At 35.5% G+C, this 18,895-nt stretch overlaps 1 protein-coding gene across 5 annotated transcripts in view; it reads left to right on the top strand.

Moving 5' to 3' along the window:
• The window catches only part of SNX16 (sorting nexin 16), a 38,256-nt gene extending 22,861 nt beyond the window's left edge, over positions 1-15,395 (top strand). For all 5 annotated transcript variants that reach the window (XM_029923687.1, XM_029923689.1, XM_029923690.1 and 2 more), the window contains 4 exons: positions 707-776; positions 11,413-11,549; positions 12,518-12,637; positions 13,319-15,395. In XM_029923687.1, the coding sequence (XP_029779547.1) occupies positions 707-776; positions 11,413-11,549; positions 12,518-12,637; positions 13,319-13,415 (424 nt within the window). In that variant the 3' untranslated portion in view covers positions 13,416-15,395. The remainder of the gene's footprint in view (positions 1-706; positions 777-11,412; positions 11,550-12,517; positions 12,638-13,318) is intronic.
• The last annotated feature ends 3,500 nt before the right edge of the window (positions 15,396-18,895 follow it).

Raw genomic sequence — 18,895 nt, 5'->3', positions numbered from 1 at the left:
TAACTTGTTTTGGAGTAAATACTTTTTAGTTATTTTAGAAGCATCTCCTGAAGAAGAAACAAATTCAAATAAATTAGAAATTGTATTTCTTCATAAGAAGATCATGACACTTTTAGACTACTTAATTTTTTAATTTTTTTTAATTTTTTTTATTTTTGAGAGAGAGACACACACACAGAGTGAAAGCAGGGGAGGGGCAGAGATAGAGGGAGACACGGAATCTGAAGCAGGCTCCAGGCTCTGAGCTGTCAGTACAGAGCCCAATGTGGGGCTTGAACCCAGAAACTGTGAGATTATAACCTGCACCAAAGTCAGCTGCTTCACCGACTGAGCCACCCAGGTGCCCCTAGGCTACTTTAAATTAATTTTTTTTGAAGTAATCCTGTTTCTATTCATCATTTAGGTTGGTCTCTTCTGCCATTATTTTGACTTATATTTTATGTCTTGCAGTTTATATGTCGCCTGAATTCATAATCTCTATCCTCATAAGATCTTAGAAAATGGCTTAAAATCTTTGAATCTTCTATAGATTTTATATTTGTATTTGGTTGTTTGTGTAAAAACACATATACCAATTTGCTGCTTTTAGTATATCTGCAAAACCAATTTGTTTAAAACACTGTATGGCTTCAAAGTAACACTTGTTTTTTGCTCTCTTTTGTAAACTTACTTGTACCCCAGCTTATGTTTTTTTTCCTTTGAAAAGCCTTGCAGTGAGAGAATTTCTTTGTCTGGATGATCCACCAGGTCCATTTGATAGCCTAGAAGAAAGCAGGGTAAGTGGTGTATTATATATCACATGGAAAGAGGAACAAATAATACAGCACAGTAACTACATTGTTTCTTGAATGGAATAGCAAATAGCAAAATATTATAATTTCAAACCTTTGTAGTTTTACACAGAAAGCTTTTAATATTTGAGTCAAAGGTTTCTTTCACTGGAATACATGAACTAGTTCAGTGAAAAAATAAAAATGCATACATGTCATGCCATCAATAAAGCTTTAAAATCTTGCATTTTTTTCTCCTTATTTTTACTATTTCAAAAAAAAGAAAAAATCATCTGGAAATTTATTTTACTGCATTTAAAAGTACTATTTGTAAGCTGAGTTTTCTTCTATCTAAATATCAAAAGTAAAGAACGTACAACTAAAATCAATTAAAATTTAACCTTCAGGAGTAGAAGTTACTGTCTTGTTATCAATTCAACTCAAGCTTGATGCTACTCAGATTACTGTAATTGAAGTGTTAGAGTGGCGTATTTTCTTGAAGCAGTTGGCCAGATTCACAAAATAGATTTGGCAATAATAGATTAGATAGAATTTTATGCAAGTTTTTTCCCCCAACTGTTTAATGGCATTTAAATGGAACAGATTTAATTGCTGGATTTATAATGTTTTCAGTTAAACAGAGTCTGTTCTTCATATTAGAGTGAATGCCATAGTTTTTTGGAAACAGCTTTATTGAAGTGAAAGTTTCATCCATAAAATTAGCTATTTGCTATTCCATTGTAAATGTGCAATTTATTATTTTTTAATGTTTTATTTATTTTTGAGAGAGAGAGAGAGAGAAAGAGACATCGTGAGCAGGGGAGGGTCACAGAGAGAGGGACACACAGAATCCGAAGACAGGCTCCAGGCTCTGAGCTGTCAGCGCAGAGCCTGAAGTGGGGCTCGAACTCATGAACCGTGAGATCATGACCTGAGCTGAAGCCGGACGCGCAACTGACTGAGCCACCCAGGCACCCCTGTAAATGTACAGTTTAATAATTTTTAGTAAATTTATAGAAGTATGCCACCATCCCCATAATCCAGTTTTGGAAATTCTCATCTTTTTGGAAAAAATTCCGTATAAGCCATTTTGCAATCAGTCCAAACTCCCAGCTCCAGACAACTATTGATCTGCTTTCAGTTTCTACAAATTTACCTGTTCTGGATATTTTATGTAAATAGAGTCAGAGAGTGTGTGTGTGTGTGTGTGTGTGTGTGTGTGTGTGTGTGTGTGTCTGTGTGTATAATCAGTATTCAATGTACATAATCTTTTACAAATAGAGTATGCATAACATGGTATATCTTTACATCTATTTTCTTTCACTTAGCATCATGTTTTTGAGGATCAACTATGATATAACCTCTATGAATATTTTGTTACTTGGATGGTTTTCTGTTGTATGCACATACCACATTTGTTTATCCAGTCACCAGTTATGGACATTTGAATAGTTTCCAGTTTTGTGTTATTTCAATATTGCTGCTTTGAACAATCTCGTAGAGGTTTTGTATGGACACTGATTCCCATTTCTTTTGGGTTGATCCCTAGAGGTGGAAGGTTTGCTTATATGGCAAATTATGTTTAACTTTTTAAAGAAACTCACAAACTGTTTTCTAAAGTAGCTGTATCATTTTACATTCCCACCACTAGTATATGTGAATTCCAGTTTATTCGTGACCTCATAAACATTTGATTTATCTGTCTTTTGGAGTGTAGCCATTCTTGTGGGGGTAGAGTGTGGTATTTCACTGTAGTTGTACTTTCACACTTCCATACTGGCTTTTTATGTTGGTCACTTTTTTAAATATATTGTTCATTTCTTCATGTGTTTTTTAGCCATTCGTATGTTTTATCAATTGTCTATTTAAGCCTTTTTACTTTTTTTTAAGTTTGTCTTATTGAGTTATAAGTGGTTATTATTTTGGATATAAGTCCTTTATCAGATACCTGATTTGCATATATTTTCTCCTAATCTGTATGTGTCTTTTCATCTCCTTAATGGTGCCTTTTAAAGTACTAATGGTTTCCATTTTAATGACGTTCAATTTTACCACTTTTTTATTTTTTTAATTTTTTAGAAAATTTTTAATGTTTATTTTTGAGAGAGAAGAGAATGAGGGAGAGCACACACAGGTGAGGGGCAAAGAGAGAGGGAGACACAGAATCCAAAGTAGGCTCCAGGCTCTGAGCTGTCAGCAAAGAGCCTGACACAGGGCTCGAACTCCAAACCACGAGACCATGACCTGAGCTGAAGGTGGAAGCTTAACTGACCGAGCCACCCAGGTGCCTCCATTTTACTACTTTTTTAAAATGAATTATGCTCTTAGTGTTGTATCATTAAGAACTCTTTACCCAGCAGTACCTGGCTGGCTCAGTCGGTAGAGCATCTGACTCTTGATGTCAGGGTTGTGGTTCAGGCCTCTTGTTGGGTGTGGAGCCTACTTAAAAAGCCAAAACAATATAAAAAATTCTTTACCTTATACAGTGTCACAAAGGTTTTCTCCTTTTTTCTAGGAGTTTTATAGTTTTAGTTCTTAACATCCAGGCCTGTAATCCATCCTGACCTGATGTGTTTTTTATAAGGTATGAGGTAAGGGTCCTAAGTTCCTATAGATATTTAATTGTATTTATACCTTTATTGAGTTGGCACCCGTATCAGAAGTCAAGTAAACATAAAAGAATGGGTTTGTTTCTGGGATCTTAACTCTCTTCCATTGGTCCAGTTTCCTATCCTTACGCCAGTATCACACAGTCTTATTTATTACAGCTATGGGTACTGTTTGCATAGTATGTTTTTCCATCTTTTTCCTTCAATTTGTGTCTTCCAACCTAAGATTCTGACTCTTGTATACAGCGTGTAGTTGGGTCTTGGTGTTTTGTTTAGTCTGACACGTTTACCTTTTATATCTCCCATTTTGCAATTTATTTTCTGTCGGTCTCATCCATTTTGGTCCTCTTTCTCCTTTATTGCTTACTCATGTGCAAAAGAAGAATTTTTAGTATGCCCGTTTGATTCCTCTGTAGAAATTTTTTTTAAATTTTTTAGTGGTTTCTGTAATTTGCATTACAGTGTGCATCTTTACACAATCTACTTCAGAGTAATACTTAATTCTAGTAAATTATAAACTCAACTTCCATGTATCTTTTCACCCCTCCTTTGTATTGCTATGAATACATATTTTTTTAAGTAAGCTCTAGGCCCAATTTGGGGCTCAAACTCATGACCCTGCACCAACCAGACACCCCTATTATTACATATTTTAAATCTATGATATAACCCCAGTATTACAGTGTAATAATTATTCCTTTATACAGTCTTTTCTCTTATAAAGAAATTAAGACATGAGAAAAATATGTTATAAACTCTTGTATTTATCTGTTTATTTACTATCTTCAGCCCTCTTCCTATGGATTGATATTACCAATCTGGTTTTACATTCTTTCAGCTTCAGAGTCTTCCTTTAATATGTTTTGTAAGTCAGGTCTGACAACAACAAATTCTCAGTCTTTGTTTATCTGGGAATATTCGTTTTTGTAGGATAGTTTTATTGACAGGTTTTTTCTTTCTGTACTTTGTGTCATTCCTCTGTCTTCCGGCCTCCATTGTTTCTGATGAAAGGTCAGCCTTTAATTACATTGTTCCTGTGGACATGATAAACTCTTTTACCCTTGCTATTTTCAAGATGTTTTTCTTTGACTTTTTTTTTTTTAATTGACATTTATTTGTTTTGAGACAGTGTATGTGTGAGTGGGGGAGGGGGAAAAAGAGATAGGGAGGGAGAGAGAGAATCTCAAGCCGGCTCCACATTGTCAGCTCAGAGCCCTATGTAGGACTTGATCCCATGAACCATGAGTTCATAACCTGAGCCAAAATCAATGCTCAGATGCTTAACTGACTGACCCACCCAGGTGCCCCTTCTTTGACTTTCAGCAGTTTGATTATGATATGTCAAGATGTTTATCATAATTTGTCTTCATTGAGCTTCTTGGATTTGACAGATTAATGCTTTACATAAGATTTTTGAAACTGTTGGCCATTATTTCTTCAAATAATTTTTCAGTCTTTTTCTTTTGCCCTTCTCCTTCTGGGATTCCCATTACACATATGGCTGTATACTTCACATTGTACTACATGGTTTTGTTTTGTTATTTCCCCCCCCAATCATTTTTCCTCAGCTCTTGATATTAAATAATTACTATTGGTCTATCTTCAAGCTCACTGACTCATTTTTGTATCATTTCCAGTCTGCTGTTGAGCCCCTTGTTAATTTTTCACTTTAGCTATTGTGCTTTTCAACTCTAGAGTTTCTATTTGCTTTTATTATTGTTGTTCTATTTCTTTATTAAGTCTGTACTGTGTTAATTAACTACTGTGGCTTTATAATCTTTGTATCTGGCGAGACAAGGTTTCCCTTCCTTGTTCTTCTTCAAAATTGACTGTTTTCCCATATGAAATTTAGAATCAACTTGTGAGTTTCATGAAAGATCCTGGTGGCATTTTGTTTGGAATTACATTTACTGGTTAATTTTAAAGATCAGAATCATTACAGAATTGAATCTAGCAATAGATTTTTGCTTTATTTAGGTCTTTTTTAAAACTCTTTAATAAAAGTGAATTTTTTTCCCTGAAACTTCTAGGGAGAGCTATAGAATTTATTCCTTATGGATTTTCTTACCATAATCGGTATTTTTCTTATATTATAATTTATTATTGTTGTCTTATTATTTTCTGTGTATTCTATGTTACATCTTTGGTAAAATCTCTCATTAGTTTGTAGATCATTTTAGATTTCTATATACATATTATATTCCCTGAAATATTAACAGCTATGTATTTTCTTTTTTAATCCTAACACCTTTCATTTTCATGTTTTTTGTACTAATTAGGATCTTTGCAGTTAAGTAGTAGCATTTATGGTGAGCATCCTTTTCCTCTCTTCCTAACTTTAAATGAAATGATTCTGTATTTCACCATTGATTAGATATGGTGTTTCCTACAAGCTGTTGGTAATTGTGGGTTATATTTGTTTATGTCTTTGTCTTTAGACTAAGGAAGTTCTGTTTGTAGTTTGTTGAAAGGTTGTGGTATGTGTACATTATTCATGGTTTTGCTTACATCTATCAAGATGATCACATGGGTTTTTTTAAACCTGTTAGTGTGTTAAATTATCAGATTCTCAAATGCTAAAATATTATTCATTTGTGGGATAACTTATTAATTCAGCATTTTAATTTCTGGATTTGGATTGTAATGATTTTATTTAGAATTTTGCAATATAATTTTCCTCCCTGTTGTTGTTGTTGGATCTGGCATCAGGATCATACACGTCTTGTATAAGTTGAGGAATAGTCTCTTTTTCTTTTCTCCAGAATCATTTGAATAAGATTAGTATTGTTTGTTCCCTGAGTTTAGAAGTCACCTGTAAAACAACCTGACTCTGATATTTTTTGTTTGTTTGACAGTTTTATGCATAGATTTTGAACAGCTGATTACATTTCTTTAATGAATAGAGTTTATTTGGCTGTTTTTTTAGAGATGAATTTTGAAGTATTTTTTAGAAAATTGCCCATTTGTACAGATTTTAAAGTACATTGATGTAAGGCTGTTTTCTCATGATTTTAGACCAGAGGGAGGGGGAAGGGGAAAGAGAGTTGGGAAGAGAGAGGAACACAAAACCTGAGAGACTACTGAATACTGAAAAGGAACTGAGGGTTGAAGGGGAGGGGGAGGGGGAAGGAAAGTGGTGGGAATGGAGGGGGGCATTTGTGGGGAAGAGCACTGGGTGTTATATGGAAACCAATTTGACAATAAACTATTAAATAAATAAATAAATGAAAATTTAAAAAATTTTTAAAAATCTCTTTAATTACCAAAAGTAGTATACTTAATTTCCTCATTATGATTTGTTGTTAAATTTTTCTTTAGAATTCTATAGTTGAAATATCCCTAGTGAATCATTCCTTTTATTAGTGACTAATTTTGTGCCTGATGTTTTCCACTTGAAATGCATTGTTCTCTGATATTCATAGAATTATACGTTTTGTGGGGGAGAAAGAGCAAATTTGCCTGTTGCCTTATAAGTATTTTTCTGTCTTTATATTTAAAGTGTGTTTCTTGTCAGCATCATAGAGGTAGATTTTTGGGTTTTGATATAAACAGAAAAATCTGTTTTTTAACTGGTGAATTTATTATGTGTCCAGTAATTACCAATATATTTGTATTTATGTCTGCCATTTTATTTTGTGGGTTTTTTTTTTTTATTTACCCTGCTGCTTCTCTTATCTTTCCTTTTATATACTTAATGAGTTTTCTTTCTTCCCTTTTTTCCTCTACTATTGGCTTCTAAACTCTGTGTTCACTGTCTTCTATTTAATGGTCAGATGTTGTTCTCATCAAGTAACTTGGAACCAAGTTGTTTCCAGGCCCTCAGGGTGAGCAGGTGCTTCCTTCGATTCACCTGTGCGTCTGCACGCTCTCCTCACCATTCCAAGTCCTTTCACCTCACTCTTTCTACTGGGCTCAGTTCGTTGCTCCTTGAAATATGTCATTTAATAGTTCTTTTAGTGAATTTGTGTTGGCAAAGTTTAGGTATTTAATGTCTGAAATTTTTGAAATCTCCCTCTCATTCCTGAAGTAGGATATAACAGGCTAGGATTCTCCCTTGGTAGTCCTTTTTCTCAGCACTTTCAGGCCTTTCCCCCTCCTCTGCTGGAGACCATCGCTGTGAGACCTCTGTCCTCAGTTCATTCTTGTCCCTTGAGAGTAAACTGGTTTTCTTTCCTAGTTTTTTAGAGATCTTCTCTAAAGATCTAAATGATTTTGGCATTTGCAATTTTACTATCTTGTGTGTGGGTGGTTTCTATTTTTGGCTTCTGTGGGGTGCATTATTCTTTCCAAATCTGAAAATGCTAGTATTTAATCAGTTCTGACAATTTTCTGCTGTTTTCCCACTGAGTGTTGCTTCCCCTCATTCTCTCTGTTCTCTTGTTCAGGGACGCTATTTATAAATATGTGTGTTAGTTTCTCTTTTTTTTTTCCATCTGTCTTAACCTTTCCTTCGTGTTCTCTGTCTCCATCTCTCTTTATTCTTCAATTTATAAATTCTGCACTTTTCTTAGTTCTCCCTCCCAGTTTACTATATTGTCTTCAGGCAGGATAATACTACTTACTGTTCAATACTTCCATTAAGATTTTAATAATATTGACTATTTTTCTCACGTCTTGACATTCTGTTTGTTTTGTCTCAGTTATACCTGATGTTTTTTTACCTGTGGCTTTTAAAAAATATTTTCAAGTCATTATACTTGTTCATATTTTTTAGTCTTTAGTCATATGCTCTCTGGAGTTTCTGGAATTCTAAGTCTTCTGTTTTTTTGGTCTGTTCACTCTCTTACGTGGGATGATTTCCTAGCATGTTTTGTAATTTTGGATAATAAATTTAACTTGATTAGAGGTCTGCAGGAAACCTGAGCAGCCAAAGTTAGGGGTATATCTTCCATAGAAACTTGTTTGCTTCTGCTGAGAAACCGTGAGTATTGTTGATCCTGGGCCGGTTTTTATCCTGATTTCTAAGCTTGGGCGTTTCTGACTAATTGTGATAGTTGTAAATTCAATGCAAAATCCACGTCAGGCATTAGCCCGTGGTTGCAGATTCTTCTGGGAAGACTTTAGCTCTCCCACCTAAAGGCCAAAGTGAGACAAACAGTCTTCCTTGATGTATTCCTGTTTGATGAGTGGACTTTTATTAATGGCTTAACTTTTTAAAGTCCTTGTTTTATTTGTCAGTGTCTCATTTTTTTTGTCACTAACCCTTAAAATGTGCCTGACTCCTCATCTCTTGTCCCACCTTGGTGTTTAAGTTTCAAAATTACCAAAAAACAACCTCTCTCCACCCCTCCTCCCACTACCCAAAGGTATAGTGTCGGTGCGCGTGCTGGTGGCACTTGTTTTCATTTCTCTTCATTTTTCTTCCCTGAGACTCACCTCTGTTTCTTGCCCACATAGCTACTTTAAAAGTTGAGTTTCTAGCAAGGTATTTTATAAGCAAAGGCCTTAGAGGCTACTTAGAGGCTACTCACCCCCATGCTGCTATCAGTGGAAGTTACGTGTGTTTCATTTATTTTGTTTTTGTCTATGTTTCTAGGTTTTATTTGCATTATAGTTGAGAACTGTTCAGTTTGTTCATAATGTGAATCTACCCAGGACTTTAAATCAAGGAATGTTTATAAGGTCCATCTTATGTCATTAGGTAAAAAATCAAGCCATAGAATGATATGTATTATATACTTCCATTTATATAAAAATAAATATTGAGAAACTGAAAATAATTCAGTAGGATGGAACATGGGGTATGTGGAGGACCAAAGGACAAGAAATAGAGCAAAAAGGGAAATAGAGCGAAAGCTATGAATTTGGGATAAAAGGCTATGTCACATCATAAGGTACTTCATTTGCCAAGTTAAGATATTTGACCTTATTATTTAGGCAGTACTGAATCAGAGGTAGCATAATCAGATCTGTTTTTAAGAAAGCCAGCTTAGGGGTGCCTGGGTGGTTCAGTCAGTTAAGTGTCAAACTTCGGCCCAGCTCATGATCTCATGCTTCACGAGTTTGAGACCCGCATCAGGCTCTGTGTTGACAGCTTGGAGCCTGGCGCCTCCTTCAGATTCTGTCTCCCTCTCTCTCTCTGCCCTTCCCCCACTCACGCTCTGTCTGTCTCTCTCAAAAAATAAATAACAGTAGAAAAAAAATTTAAAGCAAACAACAAAAAGCCAGCTTAAATTGTAAGAGTGCCTAAGTGAACATAGATAAACTAATTCGTTTACTGGTGGTGTAGTTTGGTTAATAATTAAAGACTGTAGAAATGAGAACAAATGACAAAACCACAAGTGGTGTTGATAAGGCAGTAGGGAATGAGAGGAAAGAAAAAGTAGAAAACTGAGTTACTCTTGGGTCCTAGAAAGTGGGTAGGGAAATGGAGCGATCTAAGATGCCTGCCGGGTGGCTTGGATGATGAGGAGGTAGAATAGGTGTTCCTTTGTGAATGCTATTTGACTTGCCATTGGTACGTCTAATTGAAGAGGACCCATAGGTATATGAATGATGTCTATGCACTCAGGAAAGGCATGGGCCGGATATTAACAACAACAACAAACCACATTGGAAGTTAGATGGAGTAGAGAGGAGAACTAAAGTGTTAACAGTAAGTGCAGTTGCCCAGGGATGGCATATAGAGCAAGAGAATATGTAACCAAGGGCAAAACTTTAACGAATGCCCACATGGAAAGAACAAATAGAAAGCTAAGAAGTAACTGTCAAAGTTAAGAGGCAAGCCAGGAAGTTTTATGGAGGCCAATGAAAGAGGATTCCATTAATTTTTTTTTAATTAAGTCACTAGAGAGTGACAAGCAGTGTAGTCAATAAAAACAATACTTTGGATTTGACAGTTAGAAGGTCATTGTTAGCCTTTGCCTGGGCATGTTTAGTAGAGAAGAAGAGCAAAGCTCCTAATTTAGTGATTTTAGAAGTAAATTGGAGGCTAAATTTGAGTGACACTTCTTTATGGAACACTTTTTTTGTTTTGAAAGGAAAGAGATTGAGTTAGTAGCTAGAGAGACTCATGATCAAGTGGGAGGTAGAGTTAATTTTTTTTTAATATGGAGAAATTTTTAGTAACTTTATCAAGTAAATTCAGGGTCCAGAGGAAGGGGAAAAGTTGAAAATTTAAGAGAAAGCATGTGATAGAGCACACTTCCCGAGGAGGAGGGTATATAAAATAACTTCAGAGTCGTATGTTCTTGAGGACAAGAGCAGGATGCAAATGTAGCTGGGAATCTGGAAGTCAGTGATTTTTTTCCCCCTGGTATAGGAATCAGGATCATCTCCTGGGTTTGGAATCAGTGATAGTAATATGTCATAAGAGGACCTGCCAGGAGTGAAGGTTTAAAATATTCACGGAGAAGGCAGGGAATGATAGAAAAGTAGGAATAATTAGAAGCATTGATTGGCATCACTAAAAACCTTATCAAGATAAGTGACCCACAGTTTTTCATGAGATAATTTTTTATGGTAGTATGATTTTGTTTATTTGTTTTCATCTATTTCAGCAGGGTTTAGCATCTGGGTATGAAGGATCGAATGTCAGTTTTGAATGAATATGGTAAAAGGAGAAGCAAGAGGAAAGCAATGTCGGGGGGGGGGGGAACATTGTCTAGAGGCTACCAAGGAAGTTGTTAAAATAGGATAGCTGCGGAACAAATACAAATCAGTAGCCACGGTTTTTCAAAAAAGCATATTTATCCAGGACCAGGCAAAAATAGATGAAGTAGAATAGAAATTTTCACGGTGGTTCCTAGTTATTTTTTTCAAATCCTACACTAGAGGGTTATCACATACTCATTTCAGGCACCATGGCCTACTACTTAACAATTCTCAAGAAAAGGGACTGGAAGTTAGAAGTCCCCAAGGGAGGTGAGGATTGAGTATGAAGATAGCAGAGACCAAAAACATATGAGGGAAGAGCACAAATTGGGCTGTGCACATATTATTTTGATTATGTTCTTTGACTCTTTAGTAATGCTCTTGAGGAAGATACTGCGTAAGTAATTAATTTTTTCTGCATTTTTTTGTTTGTTTTCAAGGCTTTCTGCGAAACTTTAGAAGAGACAAACTATCGTTTTCAAAAAGAACTACTTGAAAAACAAAAAGAAGTGGAATCACTGAAGAAACTGCTCAGTGAGAAGCAACTCCATATAGATACTCTAGAGAACAGAATTAGGTATATTGTGATACTTGCATTTTTTGCCAACTCAATACTCTGGGCAAAAAGCCCTATGTATTTTAACATGATTTAGAAAATTTTTGATTCCAACAGTCTTAGACTCTCAGTATACTTCCTTGTAGGTTAGGAAAACTGCCTTTTGATAACTTATTTAGGAGGCTGAACATTTGAAGAATGGGAAACATCAGAAAAAGAAGCCTCAAGTTGTTGAAGAAGATAAACATTATTCACTTTAACCTATTTAAATGGCATCTTTGTGAGGCGCCTGGGTGGCTCAGTTGGTTAAGCGTCCAGCTTCGACTCAGGTCATGATCTCACAGTTCGTGGGTTTGAGCCCCGCATCGGGCTCTGTGCTGACAGCCAGCTCAGAGTCTGGAGTGTGCTTTAGATTCTGTGTCTCCCTCTCTCTCTGACCCTCCCCTGCTTGCGCAGTCTCTCTCTGTCTCTCAAAAATAAATTTAAAAAACATTTAAAAAAATTTAAATGGCATCTTTGTTTCTAGACACTTATGCCAACTTCTCACATATGAAAGTTGTAGTTTGCGTTCCTGTCAACATATATTGAATTGATGTTAAAATAATTTTACATTAATCATAAGTACTAATTTCTCTGTTGACTCCCAGAGTAAGCATTTTATTAACCATTTTAAGAATAGACTGGGGCACCTGGGTGGCTCAGTCAGCTTAGCATCTGACTTCAGGTCAGGTCATGATCTCATGGTTCGTGGGTTCAAGCCCTACGTCAGGCTCTGTGCTGACAGAGCCTGGAACCTGCTTCGGATTCTGTGTCTCCTGTTCTCTCTGCCCCTCCCCCACTAGGGCTCTGTCTCTCTCTGTCTCTCAAAAATAATTAATTTGTTTAAAAAAATAAAAAGAATAGCTGAAGACTGTTAAAGCTACATGTATTTGCAAAAACAAACCAGTACATACATTATTTGTAGAAAATAACTTATTGCTTACTTTTAGAACATTGTCTTTAGAACCTGAAGAAGCACTGCACATGTCAGGAACAGAAGGTGAACGCGTTCCAAAGGTGACGTCCTCTGCACCTGAGGTTGATAGAGATGTTTTACGTGAAGAATCTAGGTAATTAATATTTGGTGTGTCATAGCCTAATCATCTGAATAATTAGAGGGAAATAGTCACTAATACTCTATAGAGTATTTTTTATGAGCTCAACATTACTGTCTCATAAATCTGCTGAGCAGAGAAAGACTTACAGATATTCTGGGCTGTGTCTAAAAGTGAGTCTTTGAATCCAGGCTCTAAATGTTATTACCTACTTTGAAGATAGGTCTAAATGAAGTACTAAGCTAATTTATTAATTTGGTAAAGCTTGACAAATTACTTTAATCTCTCACAGTCTCTTTCAATTCAAAAAGTGGGATACTGTAATAGCAACCAGCCTGCCTCCCAACAAGAATGATGAAAAGATAGTATATTTGAAAGCACATAGAATATTTATTACTTATAAAGCCAAAGTCATCATCAATACTTTAGTGGTAGCAGTTAAGCTGTAATTATGAGAACAAATTTTATGTTGTTAAAGGTCACTGTAAACTAGATTTTTATTGATAAGCATTAGTTGGAAGAGCTGAAAGAATTAAAAATATATCTCTAAAAGTGTTGTCTGTTAACAACTTAAAAATTTTAAATTTCTGATCAAATATTTAAATATTCTTTGCACTAGGTAAGAGTCTTAAAGGAAATAGTGAAGTGAAACAGCGTGCATCTAATGTCTATTGACACGTATCTCTTTTTCTGCAGAGCTGATGATAAGCCACGCTTAAGTTGCAGTGAACCCGAAAATTCGGCATCCGACATAGAAGTAGCGCAAGTGGCGTACAGGGCAGAAGACGACTGACACACGCCAAGCAGCTCCTTCCACTTGTAGATCCCCGCAGACTTAGAGTCGAGTGGTAAATAGTTAAAAATAAAAAAGAAAGACTGGAGCATTTACAGAAAACAGAAAGATTGCACATGTGTAAAGTTTACATAAAGAAAAGTTTTTTAAGTTATTGGGATAGGAAATATATTTATTGCTGCTTTAAACTCTTTATCCAACCTTTGTATTTAATACACTAAGAAAAGAAATCTAGTTAGAATTCTGTTATCAAAACTAAATCCTTAAATAATGTGCATAAATTATTTTGGTGTTCAGCCAATATATTGCTCCAAGTTAGTGTGTGTGTGTGTGTGTGTGTGTGTGTGTGTGTGTGTGTACGCGCGAACATATGTCTGTGTTTAAAATCGCCGATTATATCAGTTAAATGGACCTTAAATGCATGTTGCTATCTGGTTGATACATACTTCTTTGTATCTCTGACATGATATATTTTCGTTAGTGGTTTAAATCAGTGGTAAAAATGAATTAAGTTTTAAATATTGACATGTTTACCATCTGTAAATAAAAATTGCCTGTTGCAATGTTATTGCTATTTAAAAAGAAGAAAACTTTCTAATACCAAAGGAAAACTATTTGGAAGAGCTATAGTAACAGATAATAACATAACTAAAGTGATAAAATAGCCTTGATTTTAAAAACTAACTCATTATCAGAATATTATAATGAGTGTTCCTAGTTTATTATAATATATTGTACTGATTTTCCACATAATCATCTTAAATCTCTACCTGTAGAATCAATGAGTTTGCCTCTTTCAGAATACTACCTCTTTTTGCTAATCAACATATACTCTTTTGAAAATATTGATTCTAAGCAAATAGGGAGTTATACAAAAAAACAAAAAATTAAAAGCCATATATACTATAAAGTTTCTAACTATGTTGACTCCTGGGATTGCATTTTTATCTCTGTATATGTGAACACGTTGCTATAATGTATTAAGGCTGATTTTCCTTTTAATATATTTAGCCAAGTGATGCACTTTATGATAATTAAACTCTTTTGTGCCAAGTTTAATTGGTGAATTTCTTTAGTAAGTGAAATTCAGAAAAAATTATGTAGTGCCTTCACTATTTCACTTTTATACACCAGTCTGCTAAGGTCTTTGACTCAGCTTTATGAAAAAGTGTTTATTTCACATTTGCTTATAGTTGTTGAAAGTGCCTTGTTTCGTTTTTATACTCTGAAGTTACTCGTGTATTTTCTATTTCCACTGCTTTGCATATTGCTGTTAATAAGCACTGTGATCGTGCTAGCATTCTGAAATTCCAGTTGGTTTTTTGAACTGCATGTGCTTTCTAAAAGCTGAGAAAAACTTACTAGGGAAATAGAATAACCATCTCCAATTTTGTTTTCTTCACTATCTAAAAATTTATCAGTATCTTGATGTACATACTAAAATGTGGTTGTTTAAAATTCAACTTAAGTAGACTAAGAGATCAATTGCCTGTTGTCAATTTTTGATCTAAAAAGGAGTCTGCTTCTTACCAAAGTACCAAAAATTTTAAAAAGCCTTTGTCAAAATGTACAGGTATGTTTTGTCTCAGAATATTTTCCACTAAGTATAGTAGAAATGTGCTTACTATCTTAGGAGATAGAAAGAATGTAATAAACTATTTTATTTGTTCATTTCAAAATATTCCAAGCCTATAAAGATTTAAAAAGAACAATCATTTAAATTAATATCATTTTTAATCTAATAAAACAAGATGATCTTTGAATTTTAGACGTTATAGTGCTATATACATGTCTGTTTTAAAGTGAACCATACATTTTCAAAATCTGGCCTTTAAAAACATTGTATATAAAGTTTTGGATGAGTAAAGAAAAACCCTTGTTGATAGCCTCTATTATTTATATTTAGAATATACTTTTTTTACTTTTGTGATGCATTTTATTCCCAGTATTATATTCACTTAATAAATTATTTTTTCAGTACAGCAGTAGCTATGTTGTTTAGATGTTGAATACCATTTTCGCCCTTCAATTTCAATGTTCTCTCTATCCCATACAAATATTGTAAATTATTAAAAATTAATTTTTTAATGTTTTATTTATTTTTGAGAGAGAGAGAGACAGAGCATGAGAGGGGGAGGGGCAGAGAGAGAAGGAGACACAGAACCGGAAGCAGGCTGCAGGCTCTGAGCTAGCTATCAGCACAGAGCCTGACGTGGGGCTCGAACCCACGAACGTGAGATCTGACCTGAGCTGCAATCGGAGGCTTAACCAACTGAGCCACCCAGGTGCCCCACAAATATTGTAAATTTAATCATACTTAACTGCTGCATTTCACAGATGTGGAATGAGTTTATTTTTTTTTAAGTTTATACTTCATATTACTGATAATTTTAAGTCTTTGTGAATAGGTGCAGTGCACTTCAAATGTAACCAATATTAATAAAAAAAATTGAACATAATTCTAGCAGAAAACACTTTTGTGGATAATCTTTTAACTTAAGCTTTTAAAAATTAATTTCATGTATAGGTAGTAAAACCATAAAACTTAGTACTTTAAAATGCATTTTATTTGTCTACTATCCTGAGATTAGACATTTAAAGCACCTTTATTTAGAAAATCATGTTCCTCAGATAAATAATATCAACCATCTGTGATATTGGAAGAGTGGCCTTCAGTCTGCAAATAATTTGTCTAGTTTTGAAGTGGGTTTTGTTACTTACAGCAATAAAGGAGTATGGGGATTATGTTAAAAACAAGTCTGTATTCCCAGCTAGTAAAGAGAGGAATCTAAGTTTTATCCTCTGGGAGATTTTCAAAAAGCCATATAGTTGATCCACATTTTAGTTCTTCCAGAAGATAATAGATTTCTCTTTACTGCGTTGCACTTTGTTTCTGTGCTGTTGGCTTCTACTAGCAAAACAATCATTAGAACTTGTATTTTCAACACAAGTGTTTTTAGGGCCGATGTCTGCTACACTGCACAGTGTACCCTTTATGAAGACTCATGGGAGAAAATTCTCTTAGGTCTCAGTAGCAATAAAACCTGTGCTTTTCTTAAAGAATTGATTTGTTTTTATCTTACAGATTACTGTCTTTCTCTTTTTTGGTTTGTTTTTGGAATACCCTTAAGCCAAACTGCAGTTCACCTCCAGCTACCATACAGAACCTTAGGTTTTGTGCTTTTGTGTAGTAACCACGACTTTATTTTTCTTCTTACTTTCTCAACTCCAATATTCCTTCCTGCTTAAGGTTTCCAATTAGAACAGATGTATATTTTTGTTCTGATAAAGTCTCAGATTTGAATGACAGGTTAGACTACATTAGATAAGAACTTGTCGTAGCCTGTACTAACAAAATTGCTGCAGCAGTAAGGATGTCGGTAATTAGGGCGCCTGGTGGCTCAGTTGGCTGAGCATCACACTCTGTGCTGACAGTGCAGAGCCTGCTTGAGATGCTCGCTCTCTCTCTCTCTCTCTCCCCCCCTCCCCCTCGCACATACATATTCTCTCAGAAAACAAATAAACACTTAAAAAAAAAGAATGGCAATAATTACACAAAGCTAAATTATTCTTCCCTTAAAAAGATGTCCTTAAGGGGGACCAGTGAATATGGACTGTAAACTTAGACAAGCTAGCCAGTGGCAGTCTATGGGTATGTTCTTGGCTAAAGCATAATATTAATAAACTCAGATTATGGTTTTAACCATAACCTCAAATTAGAAACCCCACTTGCCACTTTGTTTATCATTAAGGGATGTTAGAATAGCTCCACACAAAACGATAACAAAAATCAATACAGCTAATATATACTCAATAGCCAAAGGTAGTATTTTATTGTAATAGATACAGGTAAGACCTGGCATGAAATCAGCCCTAATGGCATGTTTGCAGTCTAGCTAACTGTAATCAAAGAAGTATTAGATGCTGGCTAAAGTGCTTTGCTAAGGTGTGAAATGAAAAACACACCTTGGGGTGAGCAAGCTTCTATCTGGAAGATTTCTTAGAATTAGGTCACATGCCAGTCCCGTCTTCCAGTTCCCTGTATAGCAAATACCATTCATTGACTAACTTTGCCCCCTTTAAAATAGGAATGGGGTAAACAGAGTACTTGTTTTTTCAGCTCCTCTTGCTACTAGATTTGAACCTGTGACCTGATGATGGGCAGTGAGATGGAGCGAAGTATGCTGGCAGCTTCTGGAAATCACTTGCTTTTCCTGTAAGAAGGTAAGCATGCTGCTAATACAGACTCTCCCCTTCCTCTTGTTTTGATCTCAAGTAATGTCTGGAGGTGCTGTGAAACCCATCTTGCGAATATGGTGTGACAAGCATGAGGGAAGGGTTAGGGAATCAGAGAGTCTAGCCACTGGTTAAACCACTAAAACCTATGTACCATGATAAAACCTATTTTTTAAATTTGGATTGTAGGTTTAACCACAGAGGGTAAAAAGCTTTTCAAACAAAAAGACTCTTCTTCCTGTGATGATATTGTCTATTTCATTAGTAAAGAAAAAGACTAAAGGAGAAAAATTTTTTTCTTTTTTCTTTTTTTCTTTTAATTTATTTTATTTTATTTTTTTAATAGTTTATTGCCAAATTGGTTTCCATACAACACCCAGTGCTCTGCCCCACAAGTGCCCTCCTCCGTCACCACCACCTTCTCTTCCCCCTCACCCTTCCCCTTCAAACGTTTTCAGCATTCAGTAGTCTCTCAAGTTTTGCATCCCTCTCTCTCCCCAACTCTCTTTCCCCCATCCCCTCCCCCTGGTCCTCCATTAGGTTTCTCCTGTTCTCCTCTTAGACCAATGAGTGCAAACATATGGTCCTGCTAAGCAAAATAAGTCAGGCGGAAAAATTTTTTCCTTGAAAGCTAAAAGGGAGAGAACAATCTATTAGACATATCAAAGATCGCTCACTTCTGAGGCTCCTTTTGGCAAACCAAATACGAAAGAGAAAGCAATGTGTTCTATAGCAGGCCGCTGGGACAAAATAAATGCAGACTGGATGGCTTAAACAGGACTTTGTTATCTCAAGGTGCCAGCAGAGTGGCTGGTGCCTGGTGAGGATGCTCTCTGATATCTTTCATTAGGACATCAGTCCTGTTGGATCAGGACCCCACCTCTATCTCATTTAACCTTAAATCACTTCCTTAGAGGCCCCGTTTCCAATCTAGTGGGTTAGAACTCCAACATTAATTTGAGGGGACACAGCCATTGAGTCCCTAACAGTATAGGACAGATGTAACATCATTCTATGTTTCCAAAGATATTTCACAGTTCAGAAGACTAAAGTACATAGCCTGTTCCTTCATTCGTCCATGAAACAAACATTGAGCACCTGCTATGTGTTATCTCTGGTTTGTAAATTTGTTGAGAGGCACATGATCCTTTCAAGGAGTTCAGACTGATATAGTTTTCTTATACAGGCTGATCTATACGTTGTACGGCATTGTGGTAAGTGTCGTAGTATTTGATGGGTTATGG

This window comes from Suricata suricatta, chromosome 15 (assembly GCF_006229205.1).
Source record: "Suricata suricatta isolate VVHF042 chromosome 15, meerkat_22Aug2017_6uvM2_HiC, whole genome shotgun sequence".
Classification (NCBI taxonomy): Eukaryota; Metazoa; Chordata; class Mammalia; order Carnivora; family Herpestidae; genus Suricata; species Suricata suricatta.
This window is presented reverse-complemented; position numbering and strand designations above follow the sequence as displayed.